The sequence below is a fragment of the Carica papaya genome, chromosome 9 (assembly GCF_054855325.1).
Source record: "Carica papaya isolate Zhongbai chromosome 9, ASM5485532v1, whole genome shotgun sequence".
Lineage (NCBI taxonomy): Eukaryota > Viridiplantae > Streptophyta > Magnoliopsida > Brassicales > Caricaceae > Carica > Carica papaya.
Genome location: NC_142317.1, coordinates 34,540,431 through 34,566,079, shown reverse-complemented (window position 1 = coordinate 34,566,079; position 25,649 = coordinate 34,540,431). Strand labels below are relative to the sequence as shown.

The 25,649-nt window shown below is 34.0% G+C and overlaps 4 protein-coding genes across 6 annotated transcripts; all 4 read right to left on the bottom strand.

Annotated features, from left to right (window-relative positions):
• Nucleotides 1-450: 450 nt before the first annotated feature.
• LOC110807587 (large ribosomal subunit protein eL20-like) lies at nt 451-2,960 on the bottom strand. Its single transcript, XM_022032756.2, has 4 exons — nt 2,852-2,960; nt 2,484-2,599; nt 2,316-2,379; nt 451-1,041 (listed from the first exon to the last, which is right to left on the bottom strand). Exons 1-4 carry the CDS (start codon nt 2,915-2,917, stop codon nt 700-702), a joined length of 588 nt encoding a protein of 195 aa, XP_021888448.1. The 5' UTR covers nt 2,918-2,960; the 3' UTR covers nt 451-699.
• A 1,648-nt stretch (nt 2,961-4,608) lies between these two features.
• LOC110807588 (large ribosomal subunit protein eL20z-like) lies at nt 4,609-11,052 on the bottom strand. The gene is made up of 5 exons (XM_022032757.2): nt 10,706-11,052; nt 10,571-10,621; nt 10,313-10,388; nt 8,910-9,024; nt 4,609-4,883 (listed from the first exon to the last, which is right to left on the bottom strand). The coding sequence occupies exons 1-5, from the start codon at nt 10,914-10,916 to the stop codon at nt 4,818-4,820; spliced, it is 519 nt and encodes a 172-aa protein (XP_021888449.1). The 5' UTR covers nt 10,917-11,052; the 3' UTR covers nt 4,609-4,817.
• Nucleotides 11,053-13,462: 2,410 nt separating this feature from the next.
• LOC110807637 (cytochrome P450 710A1-like) lies at nt 13,463-16,138 on the bottom strand. Its single transcript, XM_022032810.2, has one exon. The coding sequence runs from the start codon at nt 15,089-15,091 to the stop codon at nt 13,571-13,573; it is 1,521 nt and encodes a 506-aa protein (XP_021888502.1). The 5' UTR covers nt 15,092-16,138; the 3' UTR covers nt 13,463-13,570.
• Nucleotides 16,139-16,283: 145 nt separating this feature from the next.
• Nucleotides 16,284-25,115, bottom strand: TRANS11 (translocase 11). 3 transcript variants are annotated; one of them, XM_088210977.1, is made up of 8 exons: nt 24,805-25,115; nt 24,480-24,554; nt 23,951-24,165; nt 21,095-21,545; nt 20,929-20,993; nt 19,396-19,589; nt 18,149-18,357; nt 16,284-16,874 (listed from the first exon to the last, which is right to left on the bottom strand). In XM_088210977.1, the coding sequence occupies exons 1-8, from the start codon at nt 24,934-24,936 to the stop codon at nt 16,692-16,694; spliced, it is 1,524 nt and encodes a 507-aa protein (XP_088067103.1). In that variant the 5' UTR covers nt 24,937-25,115; the 3' UTR covers nt 16,284-16,691. The 3 variants fall into 3 exon arrangements, with proteins under 3 accessions (XP_088067103.1, XP_088067105.1, XP_088067104.1); XM_088210979.1 differs by having other exon boundaries at nt 23,951-24,127; nt 24,805-24,829; XM_088210978.1 differs by lacking the exons at nt 24,480-24,554; nt 24,805-25,115 and adding an exon at nt 24,416-24,438 and having other exon boundaries at nt 23,951-24,127.
• Between the last annotated feature and the right edge of the window lie 534 nt (nt 25,116-25,649).

Below are 25,649 nucleotides of genomic sequence, written 5' to 3'. Positions count from 1 at the left end.
CTCTCTCCAAATTGAAAAAGCAATTGCAGAGAAAAGGGAAAAAAAGAAGTGTTAAAATCTTACATCAATTAGACACAAATTAAAACTATGAGAAGTTAACTTGATAAAATAAGAATAACCCCTTTAATCTGAGTACCAAAATTTCACCTCTGCAAGAAAAAAACACTCTCTTTACTTTCTACCAACTAAAATGTGGAAGCTAATTTGTAACAATCAAAAAAATTTAGCTTTTTTTCTTTCAAGACAGTTAGAATTTCTTTTTTTGTGAGAAGTAAAATTAGAAATTCTTACTGGGAAGCAGATTTTCTTTTTAAGAAACATCAAATACTAGACTTGCACACCTATTTGTTTAAGGCATAGTAGGAAATATATCTCAATCGTCTGTGAGCTAGACGACAACCGTCATCAACCATATCATATATGCAGTTCTGTAAGATAAATAAGCAGGGATTAAAATAGAAATCTGATATTCAATTCTAATTACTTGACCAGAAGGAAATTGAATCATAGCAGTTCTTGAAAAAGAAGAATTCTGAAAAAAAAAAAAAAAAACATATAGATCAATCAAGTTCAATCTCTGATAATCTAAGATTCTCAGATAAACCCAAGAAACAAAAACTTCCACAATAGTTTCTACCAGACCAAAGTTCAGAAACAGATCAAGTTTCACCTCAATGCATCTCTTCATCCGCGTAGGAGTTACATAAATAAGTTGGGCCTTGATGCCTTGTATGTGGTCTTCAACTTTCTAGATGGAGGTCTAACTTTCTTAAACACCAAGGGGAACTTGATTTTGGAATTGTGGAACTGTTTTGTGCTCTCCCTCTTGCATAGCTTTGCCGGGATGGTGGCAGTCTTGATAATTTGAATGCAAGGGAACCTTACCCTGTGGCGAGATGCCATCTCAGTGTACATCTGCTCCACAGCTCCATTCAGGGTGGTGTCTCGGTATTCCTTGTACATATTATGATAACCTGTTCGGCTCTGGTAACGCAACCAAATACCATAGTTGTTGATCTTGGTTGGGTTCTTCTCAAAAATCTGCAAGTGATTCCAAATGGTTGTAGGTCAGATGCAACCACATGATAACCACTTCTCCACAAAACTTTACAAGTTAAGCTCATAGACCAAAGATAAATGCATATAATGGAACACAACATCAAATAATCATGCATCTCGGTGACCTGTCCCACACAATATAGAGCAGAAATGGAGTACTTGTTTTCCGATAGACTGAAGATAAGTATTAAATCTGCACTTAAATTGAAAATATAAACCCCAGAAGTTACTGCACTTCAGGAGAGTCCAGTACAAAGATCTCACACTTCCAAGAAAAAACCAAAACAGCATTAGCTCTCAAGCCAGGCAAAGGCGAAAGCTCTTAGGCGGCCACCACAAATGTTTTGAGAAACAAGCCGTTGGAGTTGTCATCATTGACAATATATCAAAGGCATGAAGAATCAAGTTTTCCATTCTTATGATAAAGATGGCACCGCATAGACCCAACTACAAGGATACATAAACAAGGCTTGCCACTATTCATAACATCAACTGACTAACTGAAAATGTAGAAAAACTTCTCTGTAAAAATACAGAAATCATTAAAATTTCCTCGTATATATATAACTTTGGGCAGAGCATAAGCTTCCAGAACTTAAAGAGTACATAGGTGTTAGACATCCAAGGAAGGTGAAGCAGCACAAGCTCTCAACCCAGGCAAAGGCAAAAGCTCTTAGGCACCTACTGCAAATATTCTGAGAAACAAGCCTTTGGGGTTGTCATCATCAACCAAAAACAGTATACAGGAAGAAAGCCTCCTCTCCTAAGCAAAAAGATGGCCTAACATATGAACTAATGAATCAACAAGAATTACCACCACTATAACCACCAGTAGATATCAACTGTCCGTATGGAAAAGTTGTCACATGCTATAATCATTAAAATCACCTTCTTGCAGAAAGAATAGACAGACTAGGGGATTATCTAAAAGATTGTTATTAAATTTATAAATTAAAAATATGTAAATGCCAATTCAGTCAATAAGGTTAAGGAATACAAGAAAGACTCAACCAAGACTAGACCTATTGGAAGGAACAATAAGGCTTATAAGAAACTTCAATGATTTCGCCCATATGATTCAAGTTCAAAGCTCGTATTTCAGAGGTACGAACTAGACAAGTAAATTGAAAAAACAAAAATTTCCTCTTAAAATATATCAGGTGAGTACAATATTAGTCTGTTTTTGATCTTCTATACCCCTTTCAAAGAATATTATAAGAGTTAGGTAGTACACAGAAATCAGACATGAAAATTACCTCATTGATAGCAAGCATTTGTCCATTGCTCTTCTTCACCTTCTTCAGCTTCCTCAGAAAATACCTTAAGCAAATAAGCAAACACAATCACATCCTCAGTATCAAACTCCACAACAATCAAACAATATATCGCTAAGCTAAAATGTCAAAACGACCGAAGTGACTCACCAGAACTTGGACTTAGCACGAACCTCGTTCGTCGCCCAAAGCTTCATGCGGTAAATCTTGGGGTGCTCATCAGTTTCTGATGGAAGAGCTCTCCCGACAACCTGGTATTGGTGAAACTGCATAGCCACACACAAACGAAATATTAACTCCTATGCCGAATTCAGCATCAAGGTTTAACCCAACGAAAACCAGTCGTCATCTATTCTATTTCTCAGCAGCCAAACATACTACAGTAATGTCTGAGCGAAAATAACAAGCATGCTGATGATAAACGAAATAACAAAAACGAGAACGATGCATTAACCACGTAACGAAGAAATCGAGAACAGTAGTATAACGGGTGCATCTGCAAGTAACAACGAACTTACCCTGTAGGCCACCATTTTCTTCTTCTTCGAGGAACAAGCAGATGTTCGCAGCCTCCTCTCTATCATTCGATTAGGGTTTTTTCAGTCTTAAATATGGTGTTATGGGCCGGGTCGGGCTGCGCGGGCATTAAGTTGGTTAGCTGATGGGCCCAAGCCCACCGTCCGTGTGGTTGAATGTTTGGAGGAAAAAAAAAACCCTAGTTTAATTGCATATTTGGTCCCTGATTTTTCTTTTGATTTTCAAATTATACCCTAAATTAAGTTTTTCTTTTTTTTAGAAAATTTTGCAATCTAGTCCTTCATATAGTATTTAATTTAACATAAATAATAACTGATAATTTTAGGGTCAAATATATTCACATGATTTTTGTTGTAATTTAACTAAGTTATATATATATACATATATATATATATGTGAAAACCATGAAGTAAGGGTTTTTTTTGCACAATCAAACCTTCTCAAAATCTTCAAATTTGTGTATATTTTTTTTATGAATAACCAAATCATGTTGAATGGGTTATTCGGTACAACTATTTTAATTACGGACAGCTAATTGTTATATGATATTTTTTTTATTTAAATAAGTAGATATGTCATAATTTACATAAATATAATTCATTTTTAATCGCTACAGTTTCACCAACTCACTAATAAATTAAATTATTGTCATCACTAAATTGAGTGTTGTAACCAGACCATTGCGAACCTATCTGTATTTCTCGATGATTTCTTCTTTAAGAACAAATCAAAGTAGTAATATTTAATATTGAAAATACGAAACATAAAGTTTTACACGATGCATCTCGTTGAACCACATTCTTATGATATATCCGTTTTATATGATAAATTTGTTGTCTATCACAACAAATACAAATGGAACAAAATCATATAAACTCTTAATCATCTTTTTTTTTTTTCTTTTTCTCATACATCATTTACCTAATAAATTCTTTACAAAAAGTTCAAATATGATATATATATTTTATATTTTTAGTGAAAATTTGTTTATTATACGTGATTTTTATTTGATTTAAATAAGTAATAGACTCGTATAACTTTCTATTTAAATTTATATAATTTTTTTAGTTCTAAACAATCCATATATCATCGAAATTATTTAGAATAACTTCTTAATAAATATTTTTTTTAATAAGTCAACGCCACATAAATAGCCGCACGATTTTAAAATATTTTTTTTCAAAGAATGTCAAGTCAGACACGTCGAATAAGATTGAAAAATAAAATAAAATTGTATCAATAACGGGATTCGAATCCATGATTCCATATTTGATGACTTAAATCAACTTAACCATTTTGGTGAAGTCATACTTATGTGTCCATAAGAGTACCAATAAAATTTATGGATTATTACTACTAAATATATTCTTGGTCATATAAAAATATTATATAATAGATCATAATTTTTATTTATGCATAAATATATATATATATAACTTAAATGATACAACACCTTTTAATAGAAAATAAATGACTTGATATCAAATGTTGTGAGTTTATGATAGTTGATTATGCATTTTTAATATAAATCCCACAAGCATTAAGCTTGAAGAACTAAGCACAAACTAGAAGCAAAATTACTCATATCTATATATATATATATATATATATCATCATATTGGCATAAAATTATTAAAAAAGAAACATACTCTAAACCTAATTAAACATAAATTTTGTACAACTTTAAAATGAATTGCTTCTTTCACATAATATAGTTGACAAAAAGAGCAATACGAACACAATTTGCAGTCTTACACAATTCAAATAATATACTTCTTCCCCTTTTACAGGAAGCAAATTGAAAGTGAAACGGGAAGAGTATGGATAAAGCCTCAGCACAACAGATATTTACATATGATTTGCTTGCTTGCTTGCTTGCTTTCCTATTCTTGTTTTATAGTAGAAATCCAGTTTAGAAGCCAATGCAGCAAAATAATCAAATGCATGTTAAGCTTGCCAGATATGGCCTCCCTTGGTTAAGCCGAAAGTAACGGCAAACATCGCAATAACAGACTGCAAACAACAAGTTTCTTTAAGAACAATTAACTTACAGAGAGTACCAGTGTTTCATGTTTCATATAATAAAAGAAGAGTCAGCTCAAGATCAGAACGCATGATGAGTCACGTATAAATTAATCAAAATGAGAGGTAAATTTATTAAGATGTAGTAGTAATTAGCAGTAATTACCATATTGAGTAAAAATTTATATATTTTATTAATTAGGTGGTACTTACACACCGATGACAACACAATCAACTTTTTGGCAAAGAAACAACGCAATCAACCTCTTAATATAGATATACATACAGAATGCACAGTCAGATTTGCAGTCACAAATAGAATGGTTGGTAACTATCATAAATAAATTAATTAAAGAAGACAACAATAACAAGCAACTTACTTAGAAAAATGGGAGAAGAAGTTTTTCCAGTGCTCAATAAATTGGATGATATATACACTCATTCTCACCCACATGCATGCATGTGCCTTTTTGTGTATAAATATGTCAAGACCAGAACCAGATCATAGTCAATATAGAGAGAGCAATCCCAAAATATTGGAGGAATTGAGCTGTACGACAAGTTGGCGACCATGACTTATCATTAACAATGCTGTGCCTAGAATCTGAAAGAGTGAAACATACTTAATATCTATGCACCATTTATTCTTTTTTCCCCCATTATAATTTACCGAATAATGAGCATACATGAGCTTGGAAACAACAAAGTTCCATTTTCCAATGTTTATGTGAAAGTTAAGGTTAATAGCTATCACAAAGAGACTAGATGACGATGAACTAAAAATTTCTTTGTTGTTATCTCTAACATATCTTGTTCAGCCTATTTCTCTCCATATTCCTTTGTCCAATCTTACCTAAAATAAGAGCAACCCTACTGCCAAGGGAACAGAGAACCCTTCTAGTAATCAAGACTCTTGGAGACTTACCATGGTCAAAGAGTCAGTCCTCTAACATTCTACTCGTCAACATTAAGGCTTGCAAAACCACTTTTACTAGGGCTAATTTGCAAGCCTGAGATGCCCTCTGGAATATGTAGAACAGTGAGCACATTATAGAACTTCATATGATCATTGGAGCTGAAACTACCATATAGTCCACAAATTAGAGATGGGAAACTTCGACCCTGTTATGAACAATCCTAAGACCCTCAAACACACCTTCCTCCCTACTTTTAGATAACATATTGACTCAAACATCAATTACAATCATGAAAAAGGGAAAGCATAAAGGAGTCCCTTTGTCCAATACACCTGTCCCTAAATCACTCTCTAGGTTTTCCGTTTAAACAAAACCAAAAAGGCCATGGAAGAGAGACAACCATATTTCGAAATCTGCCATCTTAGACCAAATCATTTCCTCTCTAATACATTACCTAAGAAAATACATTAGCTAAAAAATCCAATTCATCCAATCATAAGCTTCCTCAAAGTCCAATTGGAAAAAGAATCTTATTTCTCGATCTGCAACCTTCCTCCGTCACCTTATTGGCGATTAGAGGTATTAAGAAACTGCCTATCTCCAATAAAAACACTCTGGTGAATAGAAATCATAATATCATGCACCTCATTCAACCTCAAACAAAGCACTTCGCTAATGATTTTATAAGTACTTATAACCAGTTTGATAAGGTGAAGATCACATGCCTTTGTGGGATGATTCTTTTTAGGGACCAGCATAATAAAAGTGGAGTTCATAAAAGTGTTGATCTTGCCATTTAAGGTAAAATTCCTCCAAAACCTTACTCAGATTACCTTAACGACATACCAACAACTTTTGGAAAAGGTAAATGTGCCATTAAGCGCAGCACCTATCCAAACCAAGAATCCTAGACAACTCCCTCTAACATCATCAAAAGGTTTCTCAATCTAACCATCATGCTCCCAGTAGATCAAACACCAATCTAGGCCCTAGATAAAAGATTGATTCATAACCTCATGCTTATAAAGCTTGTCATAGAAATCAATAATCAAACAACTAATCACCTCTTGATCTCTCTCTATTGTAGCGCCCCCAAGTTCTAATTCCTTGATAAAACTTTTCCTCTTTGTCCCAATAACCACTTCATGATAAAACTTTCTGTAATCCATTCATTTTTTACTTTTGCCTCCAACTGATGTCTTCTTTAACAAAAATATCCTCAAAATCATTTAACAGAGGACAATTTAACAAGTTGATTATCATTCGTATCATATCTAATGTCATCATATCAAGGATGAAAAATCTCTTCAAGAATATCATTTTCCTAGTTCTAGTGTCACCAAAGACCTTCTTCTCCCAAACTTTCAACTTACCTTTCAGAAATTGGAACTTCTTCACAAATGTAAAACCCTCCCAACCCTCAAAAGCACTCTCAAAACACCAAGTCATCCTTGATGTCTCAACAAAATTAGTATAAGTTAGCCACATATTCCAAATGAAAAGGTATAGGACCCACCTTAGGCGATTAGACTCCAAAAGAATAGGGAAATGATTTGAAACTAGGTGGTGAAGAACCTCTTGAACCAAATCAGAGAAAGAATCTTCCCAACTATTTTTGAGCGATTGAGTGAAAGAATTTTCCCATCTACTAAAGACTTGATAATAACCAATATGAGAGGCGACAACTCTAATTCTATTCACCAAGCAAGTAAATTGGGCATTAGGAAGAAAGGGCCCTAAGTTCATAATCCTGAATAAAGTCATTGAAACCCCTCAGAATCATTCTCACCCAATTCTCCCCCCAACTTCTCATAGCAATCCTACCAGCATTAAAATAACCTTCAGTACCCCAAAAGCAATTATACAACCCCAAGACAAAAAACCCATCGACATAATCAGTAAAAGAGGCCACTTTAAAGTCCTAAATCACAAGAAAAACCCAGAAGCCCCACAAGAGGGATAGGGAGACCAACCCTTGAACCTAGAATCCAAGCACTATGCACTAGCTACGCATCAAAATTAAAACTATTTTGTCTTCTGAAGCAAGAAAATATCTAGGCAAACCCTGTAGACAACCTCCTTAATCTTCTTCCTCTCTAAGGAATTGCTCAAATCATTAACTTTCGAACTAGTAAGTTGATCTACTTCTCTCATCCTTAGGATTAACATACTGAATGATAGAGGCTAATCTCTTGAGCACAAGATTAGCTCCACCTTCTCCCTTAACATAAGTCTTAGGATACACTCTGAGAGTAAGTCTTAGAACAAAACTTACCTTCACTTCGTTTCCTAATGAGTCCACTAACCTAAATAAAGTCCATTTCACTAAGGATCTCACTGAAGTGCCCCTTATAAAAAAATAGTGTCAAATTAGCTACTAAGATGAAATTATCAAAATATCAATTTCACAAGAGACTAACAAAACCTATCAACATCATCCAAATTACCTTCTCTAAGAGAATAACTAACTCTATCAACACAGTCCAAATTAGTGTCAAATTGGCAGCACCCATGGTTGGAAGACGGAACCCTTAAAGATGAACATTCTCATATTTTGGTCATAGCACAACAGAAAGATATTATGATTAGTGCTTCATTCAAGGATGTAGTGGGGGGTGAGGGGGGTGACTATCCTTTACTAAGTATGGCTGGTTTCTATCCTTTATTCTTCTATTTATTTCCTTTCAGAGAATATCAAATCCTCCCACATTCTCTAATTCCCTTTTTCTTTCAAATAATTCTTTCTCTTATATTTAAATGTTTGCTTTTATGAATTCCTTTTTGCTAATGAAACCTACCATTGAAGTTTCCTTGAGCTTTTCCTCACCTAGAATATAGGTTAAAGACAATGCAAGTGATTCAATATCTAATTCCACTAAGCATTCTTCATTACAAGTTAACATAATCATGGATAAAATATTTTGTATCAAGATATGGAAATGATTTTGAGAAGGAAATAAGATGTTGACCAGAACTATTAGCTGAATCAATTATCAAGTTAACATAGTGTCATTAGATCCCAACCTTAAGCAAGCTAGTTTTCTCACTCATGCTAAGTAATAAAATGAAACAGAAAAATTGGGGAATAGAAAAAACTTACTGCTATTGCACAAGCAACATATCCAGGTTTCTCTCTGTAATCCACATGAACACAAAGTAGAATAAAAGTTCCTATATACCAGGGAATCCCACCGAAGAAGAAGCCAATGAGAAACCTAAAAGAAAAGCCGAACAGTAACCGTTACTCACAGGCAGTTGATAAAATCAAAGAACTTATCTTAGCACCATAGATTTTTTTTTTTAAGTTTCTTAAAATCTCAAATTAGTAATATTCATGAACTATCACAAGAGAATCTACTTTTGCGCCTATTTAGCCAAACAATGCAAATGACATATAAGCTCAGGTTTGTAAATCAGCAGTTAGTTAATGGCTGATTAAATTTACAAAAGACACAAACTGCTTTATATGCAATGAAGCACATGATTTTCACAAAATTGTTCGCTAAACTATTTTTCACTCTCCATCTCCTCAATCTCTCACGCTCTCCTTTCTTTCTTTTTTTTCTCAAGGATTTTCTCTTTCATTGCTTTTACTTTTGTGTATAATTCAGTGGTCTAATCAAATAATTATTTGTTAATTGAGTGATATCAGAAAAATAATTGGTCATTGCCTGCTCTTTTAGCATTTTTACCATCAGGATTATTAAGCACACTCACATTATGTACATTATGTACTCATTTCAGTCTACTTGCCTAAACTTCTTCAAGAAGTGTAAATTAAAGAAGCACAGTCTGGCAATGCTAAATTTAACTTACAGGACAACTGAACGGAAAATGATTTAGTATTTAACTACTTTTGTTAGTATCAATATTCCTTAGTTCAAACATATTTGGGAAAGATTACCAAGGAAGTACTATAAATACCTTTGATGTATGGTGCAACCGAATCAAACATTTAAATGTGATGCTTAAAAATTTTTAAGCACGGTTTTTAATCTCCAAAATTCTTAAGAAGATAAATCAACTTCAATTTATGCCAGATCAGATAGCCACACAAACATAAAAGAGATATTAGTTATTTCAGATAATTTGTTGGATTCTACAATATGAATCTTTATATATTAGTGACATATAAGAGGCCATAAGTTAGTCTTAATAATCATTTCATCCAAATATTGATAATGCAATTAAACACAACCATTGATTCACTTCAAATTCAATTTGGAATTAATTAGCATGTATAAAATAAGTTAGAACAGAAAACCAATATGTCTTCTTTCCAGGCAAATACAGATAAGCAGAGAGGAGAAACAATCATTAAGCCTAATCCAGAAAGCTAGCTATATTATGTGGGCAATAAGTGATATCAAAGCATCACTTGATTTGAGTAGAAACAACAGTAATGCACATGGCGAGTGGATGCATCCACATGGTTATGTTGACATGGAAGTTTATTCTGAGACAAAAAAAGAAATGAGCCTAAGAATGAAGAATTGAACTTACAAAAGCCATCCCATCCCCATACCACAGCAAGGAAGACGATGTTCTCTGATGGGTCTTCCCTCATAAACAACGTAAGCTTAAACAACACAACATGAAACAATAATGTCAAAAATGCTATTTTATTCCGAGAAACAGATCCTATATAATAGAAAATCCTAGTTCAAGATTAGCTAGAAATGACAAACCTAATTATCCAATTTACCATTGTATTGAAAGTAAACACGTAATAACTAAATTCAAAAAATGCAAAATTCATACCAGGAGCGGCTTGATAGCCATTCGAATGATACAACGAACAACCATGAGGACCTGCAAGGTTGTCATAAGCCAATGAAAATTCACAAAATTCGAAAGTTTTATAACAAATTCATGATCACATATAAAGAGGTGTACTTGAAACGTTTTGGTAGGAGTGGACAGGGAAGTGGGGATCGGAGATGGAGGGCCCGGGAGGGGCAACTGGCTGCGGGAAACCGACAACCGGCTGGAGCAGGGGCTGCGTAGAAGGAGGAAGAGGAGGATAGGAGTTGAGGACGCCTTGGAACGTGCCGTAGTGGCTCGGCGGATTGCCGGCGGTGAAACTGTTTTTCTCTTCTTCGATCATTTTCTCCGCTGGTCTTGAGATTCTGGTTGATCAGGGCGACGCAAACAAGGTCGTGTTCTGCGGATTTACTCTCCTCTGTCCTGGTAAAAGAGGGAAAGAGAGAGAGAGAGAGAGGGAACGTACCGGAACAGAGGAAGAGAGAGTAGGGGAGGGGGGTTATGATTAAAACATTCCTCTAGATTTTCGTAATTAATTATATTTAATTAGTCACTAATTATTCTATTAAATTGGTTTCGACAGTTTAATTAAATTATTAATTTAAATAAAAAAATATTTTAAACTCTTCTAATTTTATTTAAATAACAAAATTTTAATTGAACACTTACATTTTTATTTTAATATTAAAAAATTAATTTCACAAATTATGAAAAAAGTGTATTAAATTATGCATCATAATTAGCGACATAACATTGCATGCCTAAGTCATTATTTATTATTATCATTACTAATTTTTCAAAGAGTGATAATTGATCGGAGTTTCGTTTTTTTCGTCTCTATTAATTTTAATGTGTGTGTGGAAAAATCATACGAGTTTGCTTTAAAATTTAGAACTTCCATTAGAAGATTAAGGAGTTGAATAGTTTAATTGAGTTTTATGGGGTTGGTGATAATGGCTAATTTTTATTCCTAAAATTAAATGAGTCTCTTTTCTTACATTGAAAAACTATAATATATAGAAAGTAGATTAGTGGGTCTAATGCATACGTATGGAAAAAAAATAACTACAAACATTATTATATCATGCTATATAAAGGTAGTCAATCTACGAGTTCATCGTGTTATTTCGTACTCTCAATAACTTATCATTCTTTTTCTCTTTTATCAATTCAAGCATCAAAGTGTCTCTTTTAAAATAAAAGCCGAGAGCCATGTTTCGTTTGACTCTTCAACAACGAGTGTATTAAATAGGATACAAATGACAATAATCAACTTTTCACATAAAACGGATAATACAACACGAGTTTAATTAAAACTTCAATTGTATAAAAAGCAATATACAAGTGCAACACAAAAAGGTGGCCAAAACAGCTTGTGATATTCTGACTTATTTTGTTAACGATCATCTATTACCAACATTAAAACTCAAATGCACATATTCCTTGCCCTTCCTCACAACTTTTTTCTTCATCATGCCCATAAATGCCAACGAAAACCAACAATTCCCTTAAAATCCGAATAATATATAACAAATATACATAGAAAAAACAAAATCGTCATCAATACGTAATACGTGAGAATTATTCTCTTTTTTTCATATAATAAGCAAAATGCTTACAGTACTCATTTTAAAAAATCTTTTCTATTTATTTCTATACTTAAATATATATCATCGAACAACAATTCGCATAAAGCTTCAATCAGAATTTTTTTTATTCTTATAATGATCTATATTTTTTTTTTTTGAAAAAAAATATATTGAAATAATTTTTTACTTTTACTATCAATTTTAACTTAATAATTATGTTTTCGTATAATTACAATGTGAAATCATGTTAGGTAGAAAAAACTAAATCTAACACAGAAATTTTTGTAACATTTTCTTAAATTTAAGTTTATAAAAGGAATAAACATTTTTCCACTTGGATTATTTCTCCTTTAATAATGTATCCATCTTTACTTTTTTTTTTTTGCCACTTCTACAACATGAAACCAAACCAACAAGGGATAAATGTTACTTTTCTTATTGATCATGTTTTCTGTAATATTAAATTTAAATCCATAAAGCTTTATAACTTTTTACAAATTATTGTATAAAATTAGAAACGTTCACAACATCTATTGTAAATAGACACGAATATTCATAAATTTATAAAATAAAAACCCTTCTTATAAAATAGTATGACTCTTGCTGAATATATAAAGAAAAAAAATTATTTATGTTTATTTTTTTTAATAAAGCAGATAACATTAAACAAAAATATATTATCATTCTCTCTCTCACGTTGAGTTAAACTACAAGTATACTTAAATTTTGAAGTGTGAAAATTATCCGAAACTCTTGTAGTATTATTTTCGTATTAAGATTAATTCTAATTTTCTAACACAAATAAAAAAAAAATACACTAAACGTAAGTCTATTCCTTTTTTTTTTAATTAAGTACTAAATTAAAATAAAATTAACGTAGTTTACATCATATTTTTTTTTAAAAAAATAATTTAATTAAAAATTACTATTAAAAATAAAAAGTATTACCTTTATAATAAAGATTGCTAAAATTACTTGTAATCAACGAAATTGCATCTCTCTCTCTCTCTCTATATATATATCTATGTATATTAAAATACATGTTAATTAATACTAATTCAAGATATAAAATATGTTTAAGAAAAAAAAATATAAAAATATTTTTAAAAAAATTACAAATTTTTATTAATTGACGAAAGCATCCGTCCAAATTCCAATCAATTATTATTATTATTATTATTATTATTTTAATTAATTTTGTATCCACCCTGTACACATTCACACTTTTAATTTAAAAAATAAATAAAAAATTTAACTTAAAAAGAACAATCATTAACCCCAAAAAAAAACACACCCGACATCAACAATCACGTTTTTTATTGGGTGTTTTGACCAGTCCCATCTCCCAGACAAATGTGGTAAAAAAAAAAAAAAAAGGAGCAGTAAAACACAGACTGTAAATTTTTCTTCATTTCGAAGAGAGGTTTGGATACCGTGCGCGCCGCTTAGACAGAAATACACTACACCCGTCCTTTGGGCATATTGTGGGGCAGTACATGATCTCATCGCAGCCGTCCGTTCGGTGGCGCTTGAAATCAAGCAGAGTGCAGAACATCGCGATGAAGAGCACCAGATGATTTAACGCATAACGTTGGCCCACGCACTGGTGGGACCCGGCTCCGAAAGTCAAGAAATTTTTCTTGTACAATTGGTCTTCCCGTCGGTCCCCAAAGAAGCGGTCCGGGTCAAATCGGTCCGGGTCGGAGAACCCTTGAAACGATGACTCGTAGACGGAAGGGAAGACAACTGCTCCTTTCGGAATCGTGTAGGATTCCGTCAGCGGGAAATCCTCCATTGCAATGTGTGGCACCAGAGTAGCCGGCGGTCGGTATCTCAAAACTTCACGAGCCACCGCCTGCGTGTATGTCATCTCCCTCAGCTGGTCCGTTGTAATCAGCTCGTCCGACTCCGGCGACCAGACTCTCCCCGCGTCCTCGCGCACCCGTTTGAGCACCTCCGGGTGCGAGTCAAGTAACGCCACTGCCCACAGCAGCGACGACGTCGATGCGTCCTGCGCCGCAAAGAGGAAGTCGAACAGAAATCCACCGGTTTCCTCATCGCCGGAGTTCGATGGCGGGGATTCGCCGGCGGCTTTAGCATTGGCGATTTCTTCGACAGTACCCTGCATCCAAAAGTCAACGAGGCAAGTGGCTTCCTCGCCGGCGGCCATCCGGGCCTTGCTTGCCCCTGCGCAGACGGCAAGAGTCTTGACCAGTCTGGTAACGGCGCGACGCGCATTTCCGAAAGCAAAGCCCGGGAAGTCAATGGGAAGCTTCATGCTGCCGACGTTGAAAAGATTGTAATCGACCCGAAACCGGTCTCTGGCTTCCTTGGTCAAATAGGGACCGACGAAGACAGTCTGGGAAGTTTCGAGATTGAGGTCGCGAACGAGGAGACGGAGGGGGATGGGCTGAGAAGGAGACTGTGAGGAAACGGATTCCCAGTTCTTGAGGTGGCGGAGGATGATGATTTGCTGCAGGTGGGTGTAGGTGGAGAGTGCTTTAGGAGTGAAATTCGGAGCAATCCGACGGCGGATATCCTTGTGATCCTGACCAAACATGTAGATCAGGTTGTGCTCGCCAAATAGTTTCTTCCCAAAAGGATGACCCACAAGGTGAAAACCATCGGGTCGGACATTGGCGAAGACGAGATGGGAGAGTTCAGTGTTGCGGAGGAAGACGGTGAACTTACCGGCAATGTAGTTGGCGCAGTAACCAGTGGTGGCGGCGGTCGCGGCTTCCTTGAACCAGAAGGTAGTGGGGTCTCGAACCAAAGAGAGGGCGTTGCCCAAGAAGGGGAAAACAAGGATTGGACCGGGCGCGTGGCGTTTCTTGCGCAGGTAAGAGATCTGCTCAATCAAGAAGAGGAAGAGCAATGCAGTGAACAGGTATGGAGATATGGAGTAGAGAATAGAGGAGATGGTTTCCATTTTTTGTTGTAAGGATGATGAATTGATAATAAATAAACAAATAGGCAAGAAAGGGAAAAGATTGGTTTTAGATTCAGTGGCAGAGGAGAGTGGACTCTTCTTTTCTGGTCAATCTCTGCTGAAGAACAGAAAAGAAAAAGAGATTGATAATGGAGACAGAAAAAAGAAACAAGAAAGAAGAAGTTGTTAAGAGAGAAGAAGAAGAAGAAGAAGAAGTTGTTAAATTGGAATGGGGGTGTTGCAGAAGGGATGACTGGAGTGGGGTATGAATCCAGCTGGTAATGGAGGAGGATGACGAGCAAGACAAGAGTTTTGATGTTATTTATAAAGGTGGGAAAATCTATATATTTTTTTTTTTCAAATATATATATTGGTTTTTATAAATATTGTTTAAAGAAATATTCATTTACTCATTTTTCACCCTTTCCATTATTGTAGTGGGGCCAGCATGACCCTTGTGTATATAAGTGCGTATACATATATATGTATATATGTATATAGTTGGAAAGGAAAAAGGAGCAGGAGAGGGTGTGAGAAAAGGTGCATGGATGTTGGAATTTGGGGTTAGTTATTGTTTCCAGAAAACAGTAAAATTCAGTCTAACTGCCACACCTACTTCCTCCTATATAATACCATTCCTAGATACGCTTACATCTCAACCCTTAGAGATCTATTTTAACAAATCCTAGCCGTTCAAATCATACTCATTTTGGCTGTCTAAATCTTAAAAACCGAACAAGTTCGGTACGTCCGAATTGGTCCTCCATCTATGAGATTTAAGTATCAAGAGTCTAGTCTATTTCAGTTAAATAAATTTAATATATATATATATATAATAATAATAATAAACTAAAATATATATACACACACGTACAAATATTTTAAAAAATAAAAATAAAAAAGGGTCTAAAAGTAAAAGGAAAAGAAATCCAATCTTGGGTACATGCAATCTCTCACTATGAACAGTCAAGCACCTCAATTTCAACTAATTACCACAAAACTTTTTCCTCTTCAGTTTTTATTTCTTTCGTTCTAGACTAATCTGCCTAACTAATCTTAGTAAGAGATGTAATTGTACCTAATAATCTCTGTAATTCTCATCACCTTTCAAGAACTACGAGTGCAAAATTTATCTAAGAAAACCAAAAAAAAAAAATAGCGAAATCATCCCTAAAAGAACCAGATCTGTAGAGAATCATTAAAAGAGCAGCAGAACCTTTAACTAGTTCATTGAATCAATCAATTTCTTAAACTACATATGTTGCTATATCTAATAGCAGATACCGAAAATACTCTATTTTAATAAGAGCCACTGAGATGTGAGCCACCATAAATTTTCCAAATAGAGAACACCAACCCTACCTTAAAATCAAATATAATGCTACTGATTCCCACTTGTTAACTGCTCTCCGCGTAGGCAATTTCCATCGGGAATGGCAGGATCTTACGTCTAAATGAAAACTGCACTACCCCTCCTTGATGGTTCTAAAGAATGAACACAATTTTGTAACAAGAGGAAAGGACGGCTGAAAGTAGGTAACAAAATTTCAGCAAATCCATAAATGAACAGTGAGAGTCGGCCGATAGAACCTTCACGGAGTTAAGCTGATATAAGACCTACGTAGCCAGCACATAAAGCCAATATACATGAAACAACATATGCACCTGCAACAATGACTGGTTCTTTCACCCCGCACAATTCCAGGTGGTGATGAAATGGTGCCATTCTAAACAGGCGTCGCCCAGTTCCCCAGAAGTGCTTTGTTGCTTTGTAATACAAAACCTGAAATCCCAAACCCTGTCAGTTATGATACAACCACACCTATGAAACAATCACCAATTTGTTTCTTCATTACAGAAGTAACATGAAAATAAAAATACACAGGCCAACTCACAACTGAGGACACTCGCGTAGTCAAGTCCAGTTACAACCTTTGAAAATTAGTAGTTTATGCCAGGTTTGATATCTAAAACAGTTCTAAATTTTATTTCTACGCAAATGTTTGGGCAAAATACAGTTTTATCCATGTAATTTTGTCTTATTGTAATTCAAATTTTGTGGATTATTTTGCACCCTGTAATTTGATCTTTTAGTTGTTTCATATAAAACTATTAGTATTTTAGATGGCAAATGCACATATTTGGACTTCTAAATACCAACAAGAGGACTTTCAAGTCAACTAAATTAAAAGGATTGAGAATAAACCATAAATATCCATAAAATAATAGCCTTAAAAAACTCATGATTTTACATAAAACGAAAAAATAAATAAATAAATAAACACAGAGACTAGCCACAAGGGCTGTGTGCCCATTGGAGGTGATACCTGAAAAAACCCTCCCAACTACTAGATCTAAAAATTAATAGCTCTTTTGCTAAAACTGTAATCTTCCCCGTATGTTTATAGACACAAATATCGGAATTTTAAAACGAAAAATAATATTTAGAAAATAAAATGTAAATATGTGGCATGAGTTTGAAAATAATAAAAGTATGTTTTAAAAATTGTCCAGAAAACTACATTTTGTTCACACTTAAATACCATAAGTCCCATACTAACAGGTATTTATTTAATAACGTATAGAAAATAAAAAGTAAAAAATATTTTCCTATACCAAAAATAGCCTTGAGTCTTTCTGCTAATACTTGCATTTAACTGCCATTTCTTGCTGCTAAACTCCAGTTTCATGGTGAGGGTAGATCTGCTTTTTTTCTTCAGAATAACTACCACATATATATCATAAGAAAACAACTGACAACAGAAGAATAAAGAAAGTACTAAAAACTGCAGAAGCCTGTTGCAAAGAACAGGTGACGGGATAGGAAATAGTGAATGACCATAAGAGACATTATTAACTGTCCACTTTCCTTTCCCACTATGGTGGTGAATAGACATTATAGAAAGAAGTGCAACACTAAGAGATCCAAGTTGTAAAATTTCAGAAGCTGCCTAAACGAACTGATTTGAAATGTGCAATTCTTATGTGATGACAAGAACAAGTCTGACAAATTATCAGCAATCTGCATAAAGAGATTAAGCCTCAACAAAAAAGTACCTGCATAATAACCGATGAGGCTTCCATGACAAAGATACCAGATGAAATGAACAATGGAAGAAACATTCCAGTGCAAGCAGCCATTGCAGCCAGTGCCCCACCCAGAGCCAAGGATCCCGTATCACCCATAAATACAGATGCCCTATAACGGTTGAACAACAGAAAACCAATGCAAGCTCCTGCCATTGATGCTCCAAATATAGCAAGCTCTGGTTTTGGAATATCTCAAACTAGTTAGTGATGCAGAAGACTGCATGAAAGTAAAGTTGACATCATATATAGCACAATATATTCATAAAAGCATGTCTGAAAATTAAATTTCTGCAACAAAACAGCAAGCATATCCTTTAGAAAAATATACCATGAAAATTCGTGAACTGTCCTGGTGCATTCATGACACAGGGAAATTCACATGCCAATTTCAGATATTGAGCTTGCAAGTCAATCTTTGAAACATGAAACATGTCCGCTAAGCATATTAAGATCTTCTCCCATACCCCACAATATATTAGCTAAAAGTCCGAAAGAATTGGAAGATTTAAGATTCCTTTGCAACAAAAGGACTTAAATTTGATGCTCCAATCTCACAATGGAAAGATATGTAACAGTTGAACTCGATATAAAAGTTCAAGTTATATGGAACCAATAACTGGAGCTCGAATTTTTGAAGGTTAGTGGTTTAGGTCCGGAAATTGTTGGATAGTGGCTTTTGAGCTAGGGACATTACAGAAATAATGAATGATGCTTCATGAACTAAGAGAAAAATAAAAGATAAAATCAAACATAAAAAGGAGGAACATCTCTTATAAGAAGAGATGTGATTATGTATGAAATGTGTGAAATGTATTTCCTTATTCCCCAACCAAACACATGAAGCATCACAAACTTTTAGGCATTTTAAATAAATCCCTCTTTCAGTATAGCTCATAGCCAATACAAATTGAAACAAAGAAAGGATCAATGCTATTTTTTTAAAAATAAATCCCTCATTCAATATAGCTCATAACTAATACAAATTGAAACAAAGCAAGGATCAACACTAATTTTTTTTTTAAATAAATCCCTCATTCAGTATAGTTCATAGCCAATACAAATTGAAACAAAGCAAGGATCAATGCTATTTTTTTTTTAAATAAATCCCTCATTCGGTATAGCTCATAGCCAATACAAATTCAAACCAAAGCAAGGATCAATGCTATCTATGTTTTAGGTTAGAGATGAAAAGCCCTATCAAGAGTAAAACTAACCTGAACAAATAGGGAGTACTGCAATTGACATTCCAAGAAAAGCCAATGCGACAGTCCCTCCAGCCAGCCCATCAAGACCATCTGTCAAGTTGACTCCATTTCCCATTGAAACAAAGGAAAATGAAGTCAACAATAAATACAATTTTCCCAAATACACCAGGCCAAGTGGAGCAGGTAAAGGAACCAACATTTTCCTGCCACAAAATATGAAATTAGATGAGAGGAATGAAAGAACCAATCCACGCAAAGCTATTATTTATTTATACTCATATAGGAACGTCATAGAACTGTCCCTCTGGTGCATGACCTGACAAATCAAACTAGATATCATAAGCTTAAAGGATGTTAGTGTTCATTAGAAAGAACATAAATTCCATTTAAATAAGGTGGATAGCTGATATTAAGCAATAGGTAAAATAATGTCTTCCATAAGCTAATTGTCAAAAAGAAAAATAATTGAGATCAACAGACAAAAAAGAGAGACTTTGCAGAACAATTAAGCCTCACGAAGGTAAAAGGTGCAGGAAACTCCAAAAGCTGAGAGGAAAGAAACTGAAGAACCAACAAAAAGCAAACATGTAACACTTAAACTGAGCTATTTGTTACAGAAGGAATCTATTCTGACGATAATACCACTGGTTGTAGAAGCTTCTCTTTTGTATATTCCTTTGTATTTCCCCTGTAACCTAGTTCTCAATTTTTTGATTAATTTTCTTTCATGTAATACTCATTTCCCTTTCCTTTTTTATTTATTTTTCAGATAAATTACAGTTTCATAACTTGTGGGTTGGAGATTTTCAGATTCAGCAGATGTAATTTATTTTTATAATTTTAATAATCATAATTTAACCATTAGTCAGGTAATATAACACCACTAATTTAAATATGTGGACAGTCCCGATTTTAAACAACATTAATGGTTTAGATTATGTTTTCCATGATTAAAAGATCAAAATTTAAAAAAATTTTAAAAATTAAAACTAAACTAAACAGTAAACCTTTAAATACAATTTTTTTTTAAAAAAATCCAGACTTAGAAACTCAGGGAAGTATGTGTACTAAAACTAAAAAAATTGTCGACTTCTTTTTAGACTTTGGATAGTCTAAATATAAGTTTTCCACATGTCAAATTTTTTAAAAATCCAAACTGTTCATTTGTTCAAACTAAAGGTATTATATTATCTGACTAAGAATTAAACTACAAATATTGAAATTGTTAAAACTAAATTGTATATATTGAATATGAGAAACCTAATTAACATGTCCTTTTCCCTTATGTTTGTTATACAAACTTTCCCTTGCATTTTTATTTAGGATGGAGGAGCACATATTTATGAAGGTCCTCAAACTGGCTTATTATTTACAATGTAACAACCTGAATATACATGCAAGCATTAGGTGTTAATCTTTGAAAGAATAGTATAACCTTGTCTTCCTGTAGTAAATTTAATACATACTGGCATTTGTAACAAGAATAGATATGTGAGTTACCATCAGATAAATGTTGATCAGATTAGTTAGAAGAAGCTATACATGCCATAAGGTGATGATATAGTTGAAGCCTCCACCCAAAATGAGAAGCCGGAACCAACAGCTACCTGCAATGAATAACAACTAGAAATTATTTGTTGTTAATAGAGACAAGTAGCATTTAAAATGTGAAATAAGAGAAGGAAGCAAGCAGTGGAAAAAAATTTACCTCCAAAAACAACTTTAACCATGCAGATAAACCACTATTATGTTTCTTTATGATGGTCAAGATGTCATCAAGAAGTCCTATTGCAGCAAATGCAAGGGTTGAGGCTGCTGCTGCACAAACTTCAGTAGAAGAAAAACCAGCTATGATAGTTGCAACAGCTACACCAATTGGTATGAAAAATAATCCACCCATTACTGGGGTTGTGCTTTTACTGGAGTGCAAAGCTGGTCCCTCTTTCCTAAGAATTTGATGAAACTTCAGACTTCTGAGCAGTGGGACGCAAATATAACCTGCAAATGAGACCAACGCTGCTGATATGAAAAAGGGACGGGTCAAGTAAAATGGAGCCAAGGGTAGTCTAACAATCTTCCATGCACAACAGTCCACAAATAAAAGTAGCACTGTCAGGAAGGCTATCAGTCCCAAAGTGATAAACAGTCCATGTCTGATCCTGCAAATATGGGATCCGAATGTCAAAACAGTAGTAAATGTGTAAGCAATATTAAATCTGATCATCACCATCATGGAAAATCTACTCCCTTATTCCGGGACTATAGTGATTTAGATGTAATAGCACTAGAGTTGAATATCTTTGGCAGGATGGGCGGCAAAAAGATTTACGAAACAACTCTTTTATATTTGACTATATTTAAGTACATCTTCAAACTTACAGCACTGAGAGAAATGTTTCCTTGGATAGCTGATAACAGCACACCTTGATGCGCATAATTAAATTTAATCAAAAAACAACTGTACTTTCTTTTTATGTTAATGAAAGAAGAAACTATATTAGAAAGAAAGCACCACCAAGGTAGGAGGACGAGATATACTCCAAATAAAGACAACAGGAAGAAACCAAAAGGACAATAGAAGGGGAAGAAAAAGTAAAATAATCATCAATATAGCAATGGCAACACTCCCTTTGTCAGATGGACATAGTTACATAGAGATCCCCCTAAAACACCTATGCACCTTAGCCAAAAACACCAATCTATCCATGGAGACTGAAAATTGCTGATGAAAATGTCTAGCATTACAATACAGAACTGTAATTTCTTAATTATGAGAAAATGTTTCAAAACTATTCAAAAGTAAGCAAGATATAGATTTAAGCTTTACATCAAACCTTTTGTGGAATAACTCCAAAATCCCATAAGCCCAGGTGAATACAATTAAAATCCAATAGTTAACTGTCTCGACAAAATTCATTGCAGTACATGACATTGTGGGGATAGTTATAATAACAGCCCTGTTTGGTGCAATCTACAGAAATCTTATTAATGCACAAAATGGTAATTTCATAAACAGATTTCGACTATTATCATCGAGACAGAAGGAACTTGGGCCTGTGTCTAACAACTATGACCAAAATAACACAGGCAAGAAAGGTACAGCTTGAAACTTAATATCACACTTTACTTGGCCAGTTGAATACAATAAGACGCCAGCCATTAACAATCTAATTTTGAAAAAACCTGAAAATAAAAAGTTCATGCCTGGGTGTGAAAGACAGTTGCCTTGAGAAGAAAAGTTATTACTTCTGCATATTTTTTTGCTTCTATCGAGTGGCTGTGATGTTTTGTAAATTTGTACTGTTAAAGATGTTCTATAATACCTAAAGTATTGGTATCACTGTTCAAAAATTAAATTCTTTTTCATTTTTTATTTATTTTTTGAAATAATTACATTCTCTTTTACGTTGACAATTAATCATTATACTATTGCCTTCAAGTACCTGATGCTTTCCAAATGGTTCAACCTCCTCATGTTACATAGGTTTTATGGAAGAGGGAACAAAAGAGAGTACGAAAAATAAATTACAAGAATGTACCACTAATAGTTGAAGTCATGACATCATGGCTATGAGTATGTGTGGAATAATACAATGTAACATGTCAAGATAGCACGAAGAAGAATCAAGACATAAACTTCAAAATAAATGTATGTCTTTTAGTACAAAAAAAGAATTTCTCCAGATAAAGAAGAAAATAGATGAACTTATAATATCAGCTCATTTTAGTTTTAGTTTCATATTTTAAATGAAAAATACTATTTATTTTAATTATAAATGTCAACAGAAATTTTTTAATTATTAACTAAATACTCTCTCTGCCATAACAACAACTAATCAAAAGTACTTATACTCCAAGTATTTGGCACTTATGCTTCTCCTACAAGACTAAACACCTCGCTATTAGGATTACTGAATTAGGAATATGGATACCGTCTCTATCTATTATTAGATTTATTAGTTTCTTTGTCATGTTTCTTCCCCTTTTCCATCAAATTCCCTATATGTCTCTCCCATTTCTTACCTACTCTCTTATTTCTTTCCTTTATCTTTCTTTTTTTTTTTTTGGGTTCCCATATCTCATTTAAACAAAGCATTTTTCAAATGAACCTGCAGTAGGACACTCTTCCATATAGGCAAGTTATGCCTTACTTCCGAATATGAACAAATCCCAGAGATAGGAGGGAGCGAGAAAGCGAGCGAGAAATTTCATGATCTATGTTTGCTACATCAGATTTCAAAAGCTGTATGAATGACGACCCTCTACTTTAGGCACTTTAATCAGCCAAAACAGAGAAGCAGTCACTCAAACAATCTTTTCTCTTAGAAATAATGGTCCTGTTTTCAACCAAGATTTCAACAAGTTTCTCCATGCAATAATTCAGTAAACCAGACATCACAACAAAGAACCCCACTGGACATGGCAATTTTATCTAAACGGATGTGTCAACATAGACATTTAACAAAGGAAGGATGATTTTCCTCATTTCTTAAAAATGGTGAAATATTGATAAGTTCTGGGCACGAACAAGTTTAGCTAAAATTGTGAATTTGAAAAGACTTGCCTGTGTGTTTTGTGCCCTCTTCCTATCATTCCAAACCTATGAGCACCCATTGTTAGAGCATCATTACTTGATGTATGCACTGATGGCAGATCAACATCACTAACTGGATTCAGAACATAATCTGGATCACCATCTTCACCATCACTTGACGAAATAATAAATCCAGCCGCCCCATCACTACCCCAGTTATCGAATGAAGAAAAATCAGACACATCCTAGAGAACCAAAGGCAGGAACTCCCATAAATGCAACAGCAATACATAGATGAATATAAAATAATGAGTTTGCAGCTGTAACTTCATGAATGTATCTTATGATACTACAAAGTTCTTTGAACTCATGCATTAGTGTTATTTTCTAATCTGGATGCACCTCAAACGCGTGCGCTTAAATGGTGAAAAATATCAATAACACTACCAAAAATAAAATCTAAAATCAAAATTCTGACAGAACAGAGCTACATACGTGTCCATGGAGAGAGACTCATCATCAAAATCGCTCAAATTCAAAATTCAAAAGAGAAAGTTACCCCATCAAAAGCCTTAACCAGGAGAGCACTAGGTCGCAACCTGGACACGCCTATGCGAACATTTGATACATTCAACTACACCAAAAGAGAGAGGAAGAAAGAAACAGAGAAGACAAAAAAATGGAATAATAATCAGTATATACCAGACTATACATTATCAAAGAACAACACGAAAGAAAAAGGAAAAAAAAAAAACCTTCTTAAGTAAAAGCTGGTACTACAAAAACATATCGCCATCTTATATCACCGCAGAATCAAATTTAATTGAAAGGAAAAAGCTAATTAACAAGCAGAGGAAGTAATATAAAAGAGAAGTGAAAATCACCTTGTCGGTACAACATAATTTAGAAGCGGGAGGAAGATGAGGAACGGAGAGGTTGTGATGATGGGATTGCAGGGACAGGGAGCGGAAGGGAGAGGAAATGAAGAAGGTGAGAGAGGATGATTGGGATGGCATGGCTGGTTCTATTATTGATTAGTTAAGAGAAGGAAGAAGAAGAAGAAGAAGAAGAAGAAGAAGAAGAAGAAGAAGTGAAAATGGAAGGAGGAGAAGGGATGCCATCGAAGAAAATGAAGGTCTTGTATTTTTACACGCCGCCTTCGCCTTTAAAAGCTTGTAAAAAGCAGGTGAGGGGATGGAGGAGAAGAAAGACGAGTCACTGTCGATAAATAAATAAATAAATAAATCTGAAAAGTATTATTATTATTTTTTTAATTTATATATAAATACATAGTTTTTGTTTTTCTAAATATAATATACATAAAAAAAATTGCTAAGAAAACACCATAATTTTATAAAAAAGAAATACAATTATATCAAGAATAGGAAACTTACATTTGATTTTATTTATAAAAGCAATTCTCAACTATTTATATACATATATATTTATTTATTTTGCAAGTTACGAGATTTTATAAAAATTTAATACAACCGAATAATTTTTAAAAAATATCTACGTAGTAATTAAAAAAAAAGACGATATTATAAGAAAAATACATATAATATTAATACAAAATGACATCAATTGCAGACAGCATAAGCTGTAGTGACTACAACCTCCATGGTTATTATTTTTTTGGTAGGGATGGCATACACAGATACACATATACGTCTAAATTGGTTGTGAATCTCAAGTTTAAAGGAGAAAATTTCTGATGGTGTTTTGGCAT